Source organism: Oncorhynchus mykiss, chromosome 13 (assembly GCF_057628025.1).
Source record: "Oncorhynchus mykiss isolate SJ-2025 chromosome 13, ASM5762802v1, whole genome shotgun sequence".
In the NCBI taxonomy this organism is placed as follows: Eukaryota; Metazoa; Chordata; class Actinopteri; order Salmoniformes; family Salmonidae; genus Oncorhynchus; species Oncorhynchus mykiss.
This window is the reverse complement of record NC_143034.1, coordinates 27,001,356-27,018,754: the sequence shown is the minus strand read 5'-3', so window position 1 is coordinate 27,018,754 and position 17,399 is coordinate 27,001,356. Positions and strand designations below refer to the sequence as shown.

Sequence of the window (17,399 nt, the reverse complement as noted above, 5' to 3'; positions counted from 1 at the left end):
TGGCCTGGGTTATTGTTCGCATTCAAGACCAGATAATTGTTATTGCTCTCAGTTTGTCAGTGTTAGAGTAGCTGGTCATTTCGGTGTGGTATTAAAAAAGATTCTGCTAATGTTTTTGATCATATACAGTGCCTTGCGAAAGTATTCGGCCCCCTTGAACTTTGCGACCTTTTGCCACATTTCAGGCTTCAAACATAAAGATATAAAACTGTATTTTTTTGTGAAGAATCAACAACAAGTGGGACACAATCATGAAGTGGAACGACATTTATTAGATATTTCAAACTTTTTGTAACAAATCAAAAACTGAAAAATTGGACGTGCAAAATTATTCAGCCCCTTTACTTTCAGAGCAGCAAACTCTCTCCAGAAGTTCAGTGAGGATCTCTGAATGATCCAATGTTGACCTAAATGACTAATGATGATAAATACAATCCACCTGTGTGTAATCAAGTCTCCGTATAAATGCACCTGCACTGTGATAGTCTCAGAGGTCTGTTAAAAGCGCAGAGAGCATCATGAAGAACAAGGAACACACCAGGCAGGTCCGAGATACTGTTGTGAAGAAGTTTAAAGCCGGATTTGGATACAAAAAGATTTCCCAAGCTTTAAACATCCCAAGGAGCACTGTGCAAGCGATAATATTGAAATGGAAGGAGTATCAGACCACTGCAAATCTACCAAGACCTGGCCGTCCCTCTAAACTTTCAGCTCATACAAGGAGAAGACTGATCAGAGATGCAGCCAAGAGGCCCATGATCACTCTGGATGAACTGCAGAGATCTACAGCTGAGGTGGGAGACTCTGTCCATAGGACAACAATCAGTCGTATATTGCACAAATCTGGCCTTTATGGAAGAGTGGCAAGAAGAAAGCCATTTCTTAGGGATATCCATAAAAAGTATTGTTTAAAGTTTGCCACAAGCCACCTGGGAGACACACCAAACATGTGGAAGAAGGTGCTCTGGTCAGATGAAACCAAAATTGAACTTTTTGGCAACAATGCAAAACGTTATGTTTGGCGTAAAAGCAACACAGCTGAACACACCATCCCCACTGTCAAACATGGTGGTGGCAGCATCATGGTTTGGGCCTGCTTTTCTTCAGCAGGGACAGGGAAGATGGTTAAAATTGATGGGAAGATGGATGGAGCCAAATACAGGACCATTCTGGAAGAGAACCTGATGGAGTCTGCAAAAGACCTGAGACTGGGACGGAGATTTGTCTTCCAACAAGACAATGATCCAAAACATAAAGCAAAATCTACAATGGAATGGTTCAAAAATAAACATATCCAGGTGTTAGAATGGCCAAGTCAAAGTCCAGACCTGAATCCAATCGAGAATCTGTGGAAAGAACTGAAAACTGCTGTTCACAAATGCTCTCCATCCAACTTCACTGAGCTCGAGCTGTTTTGCAAGGAGGAAATGGGAAAAAATGTCAGTCTCTTGATGTGCAAAACTGATAGAGACATACCCCAAGCGACTTACAGCTGTAATCGCAGCAAAAGGTGGCGCTACAAAGTATTAACTTAAGGGGGCTGAATAATTTTGCACGCCCAATTTTTCCGTTTTTGATTTGTTAAAAAAGTTTGAAATATCCAATAAATGTCGTTCCACTTCATGATTGTGTCCCACTTGTTGTTGATTCTTCACAAAAAAATACAGTTTTATATCTTTATGTTTGAAGCCTGAAATGTGGCAAAAGGTCGCAAAGTTCAAGGGGGCCGAATACTTTCGCAAGGCACTGTAAATGACATTAGGCAACAACAAAAAGTCCAAACCTATACTAAAAAAATCCCATGTGGCTCTACTCAACGTATGCCACTATGCAAATACAATTATATTATATATATATATATAATAAGATAAAGGAGTTGGCATAGCCACGGGAAGATGTTTTGATTTCAGGGTGCAACATTTTCTCTTGTCAGCTCAACCACTATGTCCCTCCAAACCCCACTTTCCAGACCTATACACCCCCTAGGCCCCCACCGACTTACCCCAGCTCCCATTCCTTTTCAACTCGCCCCCCAAATCCACCCTTCGAGACCCCCCCCCCCCGGGCCGTGTCAAGCTTTGGCATTTATTGCAATAGGGGAACCTAGGGGTGGTGGTCCCGGTGATGGGTGGGAGGAGGGGAGGTAGGGGGTCATAGCCACGACAAAGAGAGGTTAGGAAGGAAATTAGCGGCCCATGAAGCGTTAGCCAAAGCCCTTTCAGGTGTCCACTCCTCCACAGTGAACAAATAAATACCTGACACAGCTAGGGCCCGGCCATGGGCCTCATTTATAACCATTGCGTACATTTCAGACTAAATATCTGCATGTGCAATTTCTGAAAATAATACGTACGTCTAAAAAAATGTATATTTATAGACTTGGCGCACGCCATACATATGCATGTTTCCTATTATAAATCAGCCCGTTGTAAAACTGTGCATTATAACTCCGCCTGGAAGCGCCCTGCATTCACCTTTCATGGTTACAATAAACTCATTTATTTACTGTATAATCTGGAACTATTAGAATTAGGCCACGGCAGTTTCAACAATAAATGTTATCAAATGTTTATGGAGGTGTTGCCAGAATGTTTTCATCTTTTGCAGTAATTTATTCTGTATTTTTTTCAAATGATTGTGACAGTTTCTGAAAGAAGAAACAATGGAACATTTATTTGGACCTGTCAGCAGAAGTTTGAATTCAACAATGTTTTGCATTGACTTTTTCCCCAAATATTCCGGACTGTCGTGAATTCTGTACCATTGTCTTTTTATTACAGTAGGCTACTGTACATGCATACTTCAATGTAAAAGATCAACTGTCTGTTCACCTGTGAAATTCGACTGTATGTTATAATCTGCGCTGCCTTATAGGATCACATCGGCTACAGCAAAACTAGAAATACAGTGCCTTCAGAAAGTATTCAGACACGTTAGCTTTGTTGTTATAGTAAAAATGGATTAAATACACAAAAATCCTAAGCAATCTACACACAATAACCCCCTAATGACAAAGTGAAAACACGTTTTTAGAAATGTTTGCAAATGTATTAAAAATAAAAAAAACAGATACCTTATGTAAATAAGTATTCAGGCCCTTTGCTATGAGACTCGAAATGTAGCTCAGGCGCATCCTGTTTCCATTGATCATCCTTGATATGTTTCTATAACTTGATTGTAGTCCACCTGTGGGAAATTCAATTGATTGGACATGATTTGGAAAGGCACACACCTGTCTATATAAGGTCCCACAGTTGACAGTGCATGTCAGAACAAAAACCAAGCTATGAGGGTCAAAGGAATTGTCCGCACAGATCTGGGAAAGGGTACCACAATATTTCTGGAGCATTGAAGGTCCCCAAGAACACAGTGTCTGCCATCATTCTTAAATGGAAAATGTTTGGAACCACCAAGACTCTTCCTAGAGCTGGCCGCCCGGCCAAACTGAGCAATCGGAGGTGAAGGACCTTGGTCAGGGAGGTGACCAAGAACCTAATGGTCACTCTGACAGAGCTCTAGAGTTCCTCTGTGGAGATGGTCGAACCTTCCAGAAGGACAACCATCTCTGCAGTACTCCAACGATCAGGCCTTTATGGTAGTGGCCAGATGGAAGCCACTCCTCAGTAAAAGGCACATGACAGCCCGCTAGGAGTTTGCCAAAAGGCACCTAAAGACTCTCAGACCTTGAGAAACAAGATTCTCTGGTCTGATAAAACAAAGATTGAACTCTTTGGCCTGAATGCCAATCGTCACTTCTGGAGGAAATCTGGCACAATTCCTACGGTGAAGCATGGTGGTGGCAGCATCATGCTGTGGGGATGTTTTTCAGCAGCAGGGACTGGGAGACTAGTCAGGATTGAAGCAAAGTACAGTTAAATCCTTGATGAGAACCTGCTCAGACTCAGACTGGGGTGAAGGTTCACCTTCCAACAGGACAACGACCCTAAGCACACAGCCAAGACAACGCAGGAGTGGCTTCGGGACAGTCTCTGAATGTCCTTGAGTGGTCCAGCCAGAGCCTGGACTTGAACCCGATCGAACATCTCTGGAGAAGCCTGAAAATAGCTGTGCAGCAACGCTCCCCATCCAACCTGACAGAGCTTGAGAAGATCTGCAGAGAAGAATGTGAGAAACTCCCCAAATACAGTTGTGCCAAGCTTGTAGCGTCATACCCAAGAAGACTCGATGCTGTAATCGCTGCCAAAGGTGCTTTGACAAAGTGCTGAGTAAAGGTCTGAATACTTATGTAAATGTGATATTTCAGTTTTTAAAGTTTTATAAATGAGCAAAACATGTTTTTGCTTTGTCATTATGGGGTATTGTGTGTAGATTGATGAGGGGGGAAAAAACAATTGAATACATTTTAAAATAAGGCTGTAACGTAACAAAATGTTTAAAAAGTCAAGGCCTATCTATTTAGGCTAGGTACTGTGCAGTATGTATAGAGCCATGTCATCATGGAATGCTCTGCCGCCAGAGGTTAGTCAGGCAAAAAGCAAGTTTAGCTTGAAAAAAAACAGATGATCTATTTAGGCTACTAGGCCCAATTAAATGAGAGATGCATCGTTGTTTGTTGTATGGCTACTTCGGGAAAATGACCCGATCATGGCTACAAATAGGAGGAATTTATTCTGCAGCGGTTATGAAAATAAAATAAACAGGAAATCGATTCCTAAAGTGCCTGAAGAAGGTTTTCACACCCCTTGAATTTGTTCGCATTTTGTGTTACAGCCTGAATTTAAAATTTATTTACTTGATATTCTATGGCCTACACGCCTACATGTCAAAGTGGAATTGTGTTTTTAGAAATGTTTCTAAATGAATAAAAAATGAAAAGCTGAAATGTCAATAAGGATTCAAGCCCTTTGTTACGGCAAGCCTACAAAAGTTCAGGAGTGAAAATGTGATTAACAAGTCACATAATAAGTTGCATGGACTCACTCTGTGTCCAATAATAATGTTTAACAGGATTTTTGAATGACTACTTCATCTTTGTACCCCACACATACAATTATCTATAAGGTCCCTCAGTCAAATAGTACATTTCATACGCAGATTCAACCACAAAGACCAGGGAGGTTTTCCAATGCCTTGCAAAGAAGGGCTCGCATTGGTAGATGAGTAAACAAATACAATGAACAGACAATGAATATCCCTTTGAGCGTGGTGAAGTTCTTAATTACACTTTGGATGGTGTATCAATACACCCAGACACTACAAAGATACAAGCATCCTTCCTAACTCATTTACCGGAGAGGAAGGAAATTGCTCAAGGATTTCACCATGACTTCAAAACAGCTACAAAGTTCAATGGCTGTGATAGGAGAAAACGGAGGATGTAGTCACTCCACAATACTAATCTAAATGACAGAGTGAAAAGAAGGAAGCCTGTAGAGAATTCAAATATTACAAAACATGAATCCTGTATGCAACAAGTCACAAAAGTAATGCAGCAAAAATGAAATTCACTTTTTGTCCTGAATACAAATCGTTATGTTTGGGACATTTCCAACACATCACTGAGTACCACTCTTCATATTTTCAAGCATGGTGGTTGCTGCATCATGTTATGGGTATGCTTGTTATCGGCAAGGACTAGAGGTTTTTTTTTAGGATTAAAAGAAACGGAATAGAGCTAAGCACAGGCAAAATCCTAATGGAATACCTGGTTCAGTCTGCTATTCAACAGACACTGGGAGACAAATTCACCTTTCAGAATGACAATAAAATAAAACAATTGCTTACCAAGACAACATTAAATATTCCTGAGTGGCCTAGTTACAGTTTTGACTTAAATCGGCTTGAAAATCTATGGCAAGACTTTAAAATGGCTGTCTAGCAATGATCTACAACCAACTTTGACATTTTTTTAAAGAATAATAGGCAAATATTGTACAATCCAGGTGTGGAAAGCTCTTACCCAGAAAGACTCAGCTGTAATCACTGCCAAAGGTGATTCTAACATGTATTGACTCAGGGGTGTGAATACTTAAGTAATTTAGTTATTTCTGTATTTCATTTTCAATACATTTGCAAGAAATTCTAAAACATGTTTTCACTGTGTAATCATGGTGTATTGTGTGTAGATGGTTGATTTTTTAAAACATGTATTTAATCCATTTTGAACTTTTAACACAACAAATATGGAATAAGTCAAGGGGTATGACCACTTTCTGGTACTGTATGTCAAATTATTTTAGATTCCAAAAATAAAATACATTGATTTTCACTCTTATCGCTAATGGCAGCATATTGTTGTTATGTTTTCCAGTTTTTTTTGTGGGGGTTTTGGGGAAAAATCATGTCATGTCATATCCCCAATTTTGCACACAATACTTGCATGTTTTGCAATACAATATGGGCGAAAAATGGGCGCATGCATGTTTTAGGGGTATATTTTATATGTACACAACATTTATAAATGAGGCCTCTGAACTATACTGTGCTGGCTCAGATATTTAGTTTATTCCACCACAGTTTCAGCAACTATGGTAGATGCATCAGGCCAGCCTAGTACTGCTTGCTTTAACTCGGGTCGGTTAGGTAATGTGAAAAGGTAACATGTTTGTGATGAATTACTGGGACTTTAAGTGTGTATCCACACAGCCCATTTCTCTGAGTTAACCTTGACAGAAAAGGTGCCATGGCTTTCCTGATTGCCCCACGCTGTGCTGTCACACAGCCAGTCACCTTCAGTAAAGAGTGTATGACGCGAGGCCAAACATAGAAATTAAAATGATTTGTTCCCCTTTATTCACCCCACATTTTTCTTCTTTCCCTCTCTAACTGACACACATTGGATCCAGAGTACTCTACCGGCACAGTTCCCTCAACTCTCTGAAAAAGCTTTAATAGTGTTATCTTTTCACAAAGTGAGAGATGAAGGGAAAGAGAGAGAGGGAGTGAGAGGGAAGGATGAGTAGAGGAGGGGGTGATGGGCTGGTAGGAGGAAGGATAAGACCTTTCAGCCAGCCTGAATATGAACAAACTTCATTGTTCCGACCAGGTCCTTGCTCCATGCCTGCCTTATACTTCCCTTTATATTCTGGGTGAATGAGGTTGCCTGGGTAACGCTGAATTGAGGAAAAATGCACCCAAAGTAGAGGAGGGTGGGAGAGTGGCTGGGGGGACACTAGAAGAGGACGAAGTTGGTTGGCGGGGTGAGGGGATTCAAGTAAACCTAAAATCGTCTCAGCTGATGGGGTTGGAGAAGGTAGTTGTGAGGGGAGGGGGGGGGGGGGGGGATGGCACAGTAGATGAAATTGAGTCTATACTAGGCAGAGCGGCGCCTGATTTCCATGTAAATGATGACCCGGACCTGTGGAAAAGGCTGCTTTTGTTTTCCCATAAACCCCCTTGATGGCATCATGATACTTTCCTTTGATAGCGCTCGTTGGCCATTAGTGTACTCCTGAGACGAGCACCCCCAGATCCCCATACAGGACCAGGCAGTCCCCCACCGCGAGGACAAATGTACCCTTTGTGTGGGACACTCTAGTCAGGGGAAGTGGAATGAGTCCAGTGGCGCTGAGCTCTGTGCACCTCCCCTCCGCGCCTCCTCTCTCCATCCCCTCTCTACGCTCTCTTACTGGGAGGTGTCGTTCCCGTTGTTTCTCGGTTGTTTGAGCGAGGAAGGAGAAGCGCTGAGAGACACTCTTTTGCCGCCTGGACGTGTCAGGGCTTCTTTAGCAGTGGGAGAGATTGATTGACACCCTCCACACAGACGTTTACAGTCTTTTAAATCCTAGGCACATTTTTCAGACTTTTATCTATGTGGATAAAAGTAGCGCAAAGACCTAGACAGGACCCAGTGACAGGGACCTGCTTAGCTGGAACAAAGAGGTGTAAATAGGGGCATGGGGGAGGCCTTTCTCCTCCCTACGTCTTTCTTCTCCGTGAACAAGACTGATTGAGAAACAAATTGTGGCAAATAAAGCATGTAATTAGATTATAGCCACAGTGCCGGGGCTGTTGGGCTGCTGGAACCATAGCAGTAGGGCTGGACCCTGTCCAAAAAGAGGGCGTTTTCTTCATTGTTTTCTTTCTTTCTTTCTTCATTTCTTTCTTCTCTCTGGCCGTGTCCAGTGTTGTTGTAGTACTTGAGACCAGTCTCGAGACCAAATATTGAGTGTCTCGGTCTTGTCTCTGTGTAAGGAAGAACAAACTGTTCCTCTGAAATATGAACACAGAACATTTGGAACTCTTATCGTTGGCGATATGACACACTTACAATCATGGTGTTGAATTGGACTAGCATTTGTCTGGCCTAGGTCTTGACTTGGTCTTGACTCGGTCTCGATTTGCTCCGGTCTTGGTCTTGAATCGGTCTCACTTTAGATGTTCTCAAACACAACACTGGCCGTGTCCAACACCCATAACACCCATAACAGTAGGCATTTTTGGTATGTTAAAAAAAAATGGTATGCTTTAAAAGTCATGTCATAATCATTTCGGCTTTTCATCTACTACAATTTCGCTGCCTGCTATTGAGGAAGAGAATCCTCTTTTCAGATCCAGGCGTGTTTGACAGCAGCTGATAGTGAGACCTGCTGCACCATAATGATAGAATGGAGGGAAACGGTGCAGTTTCACATCAGATGACGTATTCTCAGTAAGGGTGAGTCTAGTATGGTGATATCTGTTGCCTATTGAATACATTTTGACTGAACAGAAGGTTCTAAATAGTATGTGGTATGGTTAGGACACAGTATGCACTTTTACTAAATAGTATGTGGTATGGTTAGGACACAGTATGCAGTTTTACTAAATAGTATGTGGTATGGTTAGGACACAGTATGCAGTTTTACTAAATAGTATGTGGTATGGTTAGGACACAGTATGCACTTTTACTAAATAGTATGTGGTATGGTTAGGACACAGTATGCACTTTTAGTAAATAGTATGTGGTATGGTTAGGACACAGTATGCAGTTTTGCTAAATAGTATGTGGTATGGTTAGGACACAGTATGCAGTTTTACTAAATAGTATGTGGTATGGTTAGGACACAGTATGCACTTTTAGTAAATAGTAGGCAAGACAGATTTCGGACACAGCCTCTCTCTCTCTCTCTCTCTTTCATTCATTCTATCATCCTGAAGTAAGGGAAAAGTTGTGTTTTCGATCCCAGTGAGTGACAGCTGGGAAACAACAGAGAGCGAAAGCATCTATTTATGATTCATGACATGATGCTTTTGTGGGTTGTTTGTTTTGGGCGGCATGTTCTGTGGAACCAATCTGAAAACAAGAGTGTGGTCATCCCTATTACTGCAATTGAGTTTCAGTGGAGTCAGTGGGCAATGATGCTGGCTCCATCCCAACATGCAGACAACAGACGAGAGTGAGAGAGGCTGATGCCAATGTGTTCATGTTGTGAGAGCCAGGCTGAGATTGCCAAGCCATAAATCATATTGTGAGTTTAGCATCGATGATGATGATGATGATGGACACGCTGATACAATGCTATTACGATGCTATTTTCTTCCCGTTCTCTTTCTCTCCCTCACTCTCGGGTCACCATTTCTCTCTCCTCTCCCATATTAAACTCGGAGCAGGTAATAACATCCCATGACACAACACTAAAGCCCAGTGAGGCAGCAGAGAGTATTAACAGGGTGTAATGGCTGTTGTGGGTTGAAGAAGGTGAAGAGGACCAAAGTGCAGCGTGGTACGTTTTCATGATGTATATTTATTTGAACTCAGAACACTACGATCAAAATAACAAAAATAGACCAACACGAAACAGTTCTGTCTGGTGCAGAGACAGAAAACAACTACCCACAAACACAGGTGGGAACAGGCTACCTAAGTATGTTTCTCAATCAGAGACAACGATTGCCAGCTGCCTCTGATTGGGGACCATACCAGGCCAAACACATAGAAATACAAAACCTAGAATGCCCACCCCAACTCACGCCCTGACTAAACTATAACAGAGACATAAAAAAGGAGCTAAGGTCAGGACGTGACACAGGGTGTGTAGAGTGGACCCAGAGAGAGACTCATGTCCCAAATATCCAGGGAGGGTCTCACCGCAAATCCTGAACCCTTCCAGCCATCATCATTTTCATCATCATCATCATCATCATCGTGGCCCATTATCTTGGATCATGTTCATAAGGGCACACTGTCCCGAAACGTTTTGTAACTGAAAACGAGCTCTTCTCATTGGACGTCTTTCGACAGTAACTCCCCGTTTTATAACGGTTCTGACTGTTTTCTTCCATTTCGTGCCTAATGAATACCACGTCACTGGTTGGTATCATGGTGGTCAGCTCAGCTGTTATAATCTCCTTCACATTCCGTTGCTCTACAGACATCTCTGTCAGGCGAGGACCAAGGGGGAGTGACTACTCACACTATCCGTGACCTAACCGCACAATATGTGTTTTGTCTGGGCCTTGCCTTCCGAGGTATTCGCCATGCATTCCACCCCTCCATGTGCTCGGGGAGGTGGGGAACCCAGAACACGTCGCTGGAGACAAATGAATAGCCCCCCCCCCCCACTTCCCTCAACCGAGTCCGATGGGGTTGAGGTAGGGGGGAGGCACCTGCTGCACATCTGTCCAGCCTCGCCTATAATCAGCCCACCCCAAGCATACCGGTTTCTTTTCCTTTAGTCCAACCTTACAAACCAAAGTAGCAATAAGGTCATGACTCATCACTTAGTCTCTCTATCTAGATAAAACAATGTATATATATCTGCATATCGCTCTCTCTCTTTCCCTCTACTGAACAAAAATATAAACACAACATGTAAAGGGTTGGTTTCATGAGCTGAAATAAAATATTTCAGAAATGTTCCATTGCACAAAAAGCTTATCTGTCTCAAATTGTGTGCACACATTTCTTTACATTCCTGTCAGTGAGAATTTCTCCTTTGCCAAGATAATCCATCCACCTGACAGGTGTGGCATATCAAGAAGCTGATTAAGCAGCATGATCCTTACACAGGTGCTGGGGACAATAAAAGGCCACTCTAAAATAAAAGGCTGCTCAGTTTTGTCACACAACACAATGCCGCAGATGTCTCAAGTTTTGAGAGAGCGTGCAATTGGCATGCTGAGTGCAGGAATGTCCACCAGAGCTGTTGCCAGAGAATTGAATGTTCATTTCTCTACCATAAGCTGCCTCCAACGTCATTTTAGAAAATTTGGTAATACTTCCAACCGGCCTCACAACTGCAGACCATATGTAACATTCGGCTACTTCACCTGCGGCATCGTCTGAGATCCTGAGGCCCATTGACGTGCCATTCATCCGCCCCCATCACCTCGTGTTTCAGCATGATAATGCACGGCTCCATGTCGCAAGGGTCTGTACACAATTCCTTAAAACTGTAAATGTCCCAGTTCTTCCATGGCCTGCATACTCACCAGACATGTCACCCATTGAGCATGTTTGGGATGCTATGGATTGACGTGTACGACAATGCGTTACAGTTTCCTGCAATATCCAGAAACTTCACACAGCCGTTGAAGAGGAGTGGGACAACAATCAAAAGGCCACCATCAACAGCCTGGTCAACTCGATGAGAAGGAGATGTGTGGTGCTGCATGAACCAGCTACGGACTGGTTTTCTGATCCACGCCCCTGCCTTTTTTTTAAGGTGTCTGTGACCAGCAGATGCATATCTGTATTCCCAGTCATGTGAAATCCATAGATTAGGGCCCAATTAATTTATTTCAATTCAGTGATTTTGTTATATGAGCTGTAACTCAGTAAAATCTTTGAAATTGTTGCATGTTATATATTTCTTCAGTATGTGTGTGTGTATATATATATATATATATATATATGCTTCACTAAAGACATAGGCACTCATTTGGGAGACATAGGCACTCATTTGGGGGACTGGTAGTGAGGTAGCCCTGATAAGAACAACCACATCTGTCACCAATCATGTATTGGGTGAGATCCCATTTGTCCACGTACTGAGCCATCCAGTGGTTGGCAACAACACATCTGCCACACTGATCCTCAACACCGGCTCCACTAGGTGCCCCCACTAGGCGGTGTCCAGGGAAGGCCAGAATAATTGTCAAAGACTCCAGTTACCCATGTCATAGACTGTTCTCTCTGCTACCGCATGGCAAGCGCCAAGTCTAGGACCAAAAGGCTCCTTAACAGCTTCTACCCCCAAGCCATAAGACTGCTGAACAATTAATCAAATGGCCACCCGAACTGCTGCTACTCGCTGTTTATTATCTATGCATAGTCCCTTTACCTCTACCTACATGTACAAATTACCTCGATTAACCTGTACCCCCGCACATTGACTTGGTTGAGGTACCCCCTGTATATAGCCTTATTATTGTTATTTTATTGTGTTACATTATTACTTTAGTTTTATTTAGTCGATATTTTCTTAACTCTCTTTTTTTTAAACTGTATAGTTGGTTAAGGGCTTGTAAGTAAGCATTTCACGGTAAGGTCAACACCTGTTGTATTGATTTGGTGATATTACAAAACAAAGTGTGAAACGGGGAGAGAAGAGAAGTGGGAGAAAGAGGGGGAAAAAGGAGGGGGGGGCTTTACTCTCCGACACCAGCAGTACCCTCACTTCCCTGTCAATCTGATCTGTCAGAGCAGCGGTAGAGAAATGAGAGCAGCTGCCAGGCGTTCTCGCACGCTACGATTCCTCTCGCTGTCTGAGAGAGGAACACCACTATGACTACACTTTTCCACAAGCTAGGGGCAAAGAATACGTCTGTGGCCTGCGTTGCCCCCTGACAGGTTCTTGTGTTGACTTAACTCGTGGCAAATCTTCATTGTCATCTTTGCTCATTTGTAATGCAGTTCTTAACATTCTTTCCTGAATAGTTTATATCACATACCATGTCTCTGGCTTAATTTTCAAGTTTAACAGATATTTATATAAAAGTGCCTTCAAATTCCATTTCATCTCCCCATGTTGATTAACAAGATTTAACTAAGGAAGTAGTGAATTATATATACAGAGTACTGCTGTGTTTTGACAGTAGCTGGTGGGAGAGTGATGTACGCTGTATCATTTGGAAGAATTTTCCTCTGAACAAGCTACTGTATCCTCTCTCCTGAATTCGAGAACGAGCTGGCTTCCCTGATTAGCGCCAGAACCCCAAATAACTTTATTTTCCTCTCTCTACCATATTCCCTCTCTTTTCCTCTTAGAGAGAGACAAAATCAACAGATCAACAATATCATGGCCCAGCGCGTTGCCGTGCCAACACCCCACTGCGTTCCTGTTACACCCCACTGTGTTCCAGTTACACAGTTAATTGGATGAAGAGTGTAAGATTAAAGGAGCTACATCCCAAGGCAATGGCTAATTGATTTAATATTTATGAACTTCGAGCGAGGGGGTAGGCAATGGGGATCCAATTTAAACTGTACTCGTTCTAACTAACATTTCACGTGAAGGAAATGTTTAGTTAGAAGGGGTGTGGATGGAAGAGAGGGAGAGCGGTTCTTTCTGTTTTCTGTTCAGCCTAAATACACACTGTAAACCAAATCCTAGCTACAGGCATTATGGGTAGCCAGTGGCATTTAAACAGTTTGATATCAACAAATAAGTCTCAAGAACATGTTCTGATAATCCTACCTTGCAGAGGAATTAGGATCACACAAGCAATTTTAGGATCACACAAGCAGAGAGATAAGGACTGAGACGAGCCACTCACCTGCTGGCTTCTCTGTACTGCTGGCTGTGGTTGTCGGGGGAACAACGGGAATCTCTGTTTCCAGGTAAAAACACAGACAAAAGTTAGCTTCATTATGTTTTAATACATTCGCCATAGGATTAAAGACAACTGTTATTTTGATGAAAGAGTTATGTAAAATAAGACGAGTATACAATAAGAGTGTTTATTTTCCAGCAGACAAGCTTTAGCATTAGTGTACAACCTACAGTTTTTCAGTAGATGTAGACGTGCCGTGTGGGGTAACCGTACGAAGGGATGGTTACTGGTTAGGTTTCACCTGTAGAGACTTACTCTCTCAGCTGTACAGCATCCATATTAGGAAGTCTTGAGAACGGAGGACTTCCTAATATGAATGCCGTACAGGTGGAGCTACCTGGCAGATCAGATCAAAGGGGAACAGCGAGATGCAATCTTAAGATCTGGAGGGGAGATATCAGGGAGGGGTGTGAAATCTGTAACGTCTCTCCCCTCACGCCTCTATTCGCCCCCACGACGAGGTCTCTGCGGTTTTGCATCCAAGACTTCATTCTCTCAGCTCTACTTCACCCTCTCGTGTCGGCTATTCACAGAGGCAGGAAGTTGACGTTTGAAGTAAGCCATGCATAAAGAGAGCTCCTATTATCTCCAAAGGAGCAGGATGGTAACATTAGATGTAGATATAAAACATAATGCATTTTGTTACACTGGCGGCAAAAGGGATATAAAACCACCGAAACAGGTGAGTAAGCAGTGAGGGGAAGCAAGGACAGACAAGCACAGATACCGCTGTATAAGAACACATAGATCAAAGGAAAGGGTGGCAAGCTAGATAAGATACACAGGAAAGGAGTACAATAGCAGTGTACCGTCATGCATAGATGAAGATTCTGTGTGGTAAAGGAAGAAAGAATCGAGTCTTTTGATCAACACCTCTGATTGGGATAAGTCCTGCAAACTAATCAAATCAGGCAGTATAGTATACAATACTGTATACTGTATATAAACATTAGGAATCTAAAAGTTTACTCATCATAGGGGCGGCAGGTAACGTAGTGGTTAAGAGTGTTGGGCCAGTAACCAAAAGGTCGCTCCCGTACTGCCTTTGAGCAAGGCAGTTAACCCTCAACAACAACTGCTCCCCGGGCGCCGGTGGACATCGATTAAGGCAGCCCCCCGTACCTCTTTGATTCAGAGGGGTTGGGTTAAATTCGGAAGACATATTTAAGTTGAATGCATTCAGTTGTAGAACTGATTAGGTATCCCCTTTCCCTTAATTGTTTAATTTATACAGGCTTAATTTGTTATTTTCTCATTAAGAATCGAAGCGTCTGTCTTGTGACAAGAAAAATAATTGCTGCCAGAGGCCATGTGGTTTTTACTCCCTACTGATTACTCTGTCACTGCTAATCGACCTGCCAAGCCCTGATAGCCGATCAGGATTCAGCCACGCGTGCCAGATCACATAATAATAATAATGAGCCCGTTTCTCATAATCAACTCGTATGGTCTGATTTATGGCCCTCCACATTGGAAAGTATATGAAGTCAGAGATATGACATTTTATCCCTCCCTGTTAAAACTGAAATTGGCAAGAGGTTTCAGTATCGCTAAATGTTAATGGGAAGGGCTTTTAAAAAGATTATTTAGCAATTATTGAAGAAACTAAATATTTGTGTTGATCCGATCGCTGGGACCTCAGCATCTCCAAGTTTCACACCTCCGACTGAGTGGATCGACTTTCCCAGGAAAATGGAAGATATCAGATTCCAATGGAGTTTGTAAGTTTAATTATCCCCTTGGCTTGGACATTGGCCAAAAATATCCCTTCGGAATAATTAATTTCATAAGAGCTTTTGTTTAACCTCCGAATCATAATTTTATTGACTAAAAGCAGCAATTAAAATGTATTGTTTTGGGGTCTGAAAACAAATGCCAAAAAATTCAGATATTTATTTTTGGAGATGCCGATTGCCCTTGGTCATTGGCCCTTTTCCCTTTTTAGCCAATGAGGGACACTGGTGGATCCTAAAGTTGGTGTTCGTTAACTCGGCTCTGGACTTGGCACTGTTGGATTTATGGGGACTGTCAACATGGGGAGGTTGAGGCTTCACAGAGGATTCTGGGGGATGATTTGTTTATTTTAGCTTTCAGATTTACCGGTTGGTCAGAACACTGTGGCTAAACGCTTGTCTGAGGAAACCAATGGAAGAGAGAAAGAGGAAAAGTAGGATTCTGTGTCATGTAGTGTGTGTTTTTCAAGCCAGGATAGAGTGGGGGGGTGGTTGGTTGGTTGGTTGAGTGAGTTTGTTCCTTTTTGTAAGTTGTCAATTTTCTTTGTGGAGGTGTGCATGAATGTTTAAGCATAGAGATGGAATGGACAAAAGTCATATGTGGCTGGTGAGACAAGTTCAGGCAACTAGGAAAGGCTGGGTTCCACGTACTTATGCAGGGGGCAATGGGCGAGCGGCTCTGCTGGTAGCCTTTAGCGCAGCGGTTGCACGTGATACCAGTCACGCCGTCTTTACAGGGACATTGACCTGTGGTTTGGTTACAGGTTTTGCCAGCAGCACCCACGGGATGGCAATCACATGCTGTGAGGAACAGAAGAGAAGAGGTAAGAGAACACACGTTTGGTGTGGGTGGGGACACAAAAACACGTAACACCCATATACAGAGAGAGCACAGATACAGTACAAAACAACAACAACAGCAGTGGCGGTGGTAACAACAGGGTTGGAAACGTGAGCGTCGAGGACAGAAGAGACAGTGAAGCTTGTGAGGCTTGCTGCAGGAAGAGTGACAGGACTTACTTGGGTCCACAACACGACAAGCTTGACTTGCAGTGCCATCGCTGCAAGAACACACGAACAGCATACACTCATCATATTCAAACTGGCATACAGTACTAGTTGACATTGACTGCTGGGAATCGTTAGCTCTTTCTTTGTGGGAAAGAAGGAGACTAGAGCAGGCGACTGTGTTTACTAGATGATTAAATCAGAGTGATAATCCTGATTGGCTGTTTTTTATTAATCAGTGGTTTGGAACCAAAATGGCTGTCAGATTTCCTCTCTGCCTGGGGAGTCTATCTAAGACATATGCTTCAGGAATGCAACATTTTTTGCCTGCACTAGGCTAACCCCCTGCCTTTATTTTCAACTAAACCCACAGTTGGTCTATCTTGCCAACTAAACTCACTATATCAAGTTTGATAAAGTGTGCAATAACAGATAAACAGTGATTAATATATAATGGTAAACTATAGGCAAAGTTTTTCCTTGTGTTTGTTTGTACTGTCATATCCAGGCATGGCGTGGTTACCATAACGATATGTCACACATGACACAAATCCTATATTCTAATCAATACCAGAACTTCTCTAATAATCTTTCCTCTAGTCACCAAGCCCCTAAACTCCATGAGACGTTGTTGCCAGGGTAGCAGGACTATGTGACTTGGGTCTGGTTGTGTGCGTCCCATGGGCTGTGTTCCGTGTTGAATGTTTAGAGTATGTCCTACAGAACAACCAACGATGTCGGGGTTTCAGCAAATTTCTGGTTTTCAGCCAGTGATGTCAGGTTTCAGAAAATGACTTTTGGATTCAGCCAGTGATGTCGGGTTTTAGCCTGTGGGCGTATTGTCCTTCAGAATGACCCCTCCCTACATCTCTCTAGTGTCACTTCTCACTATGAGAATCATCAAAGGTCTCAGTTTGAGCTATGCAATTTGAGGTTTTGTGG

At 42.7% G+C, this 17,399-nt stretch overlaps 1 protein-coding gene across 2 annotated transcripts in view; it reads right to left on the bottom strand.

The window, feature by feature from the left end:
• ntn1a (netrin 1a) overlaps nucleotides 1-17,399 on the bottom strand; it is a 91,885-nt gene that overhangs the window by 11,979 nt on the left and 62,507 nt on the right. The window contains exons 4-5 of one of the 2 annotated variants that reach the window (XM_036940471.2): nucleotides 16,101-16,250; nucleotides 13,660-13,713 (exon numbers count right to left, since the gene is read on the bottom strand). In XM_036940471.2, the coding sequence (XP_036796366.2) occupies nucleotides 13,660-13,713; nucleotides 16,101-16,250 (204 nt within the window). The remainder of the gene's footprint in view (nucleotides 1-13,659; nucleotides 13,714-16,100; nucleotides 16,251-17,399) is intronic. The other variant, XM_036940472.2, reaches the window with a different exon arrangement.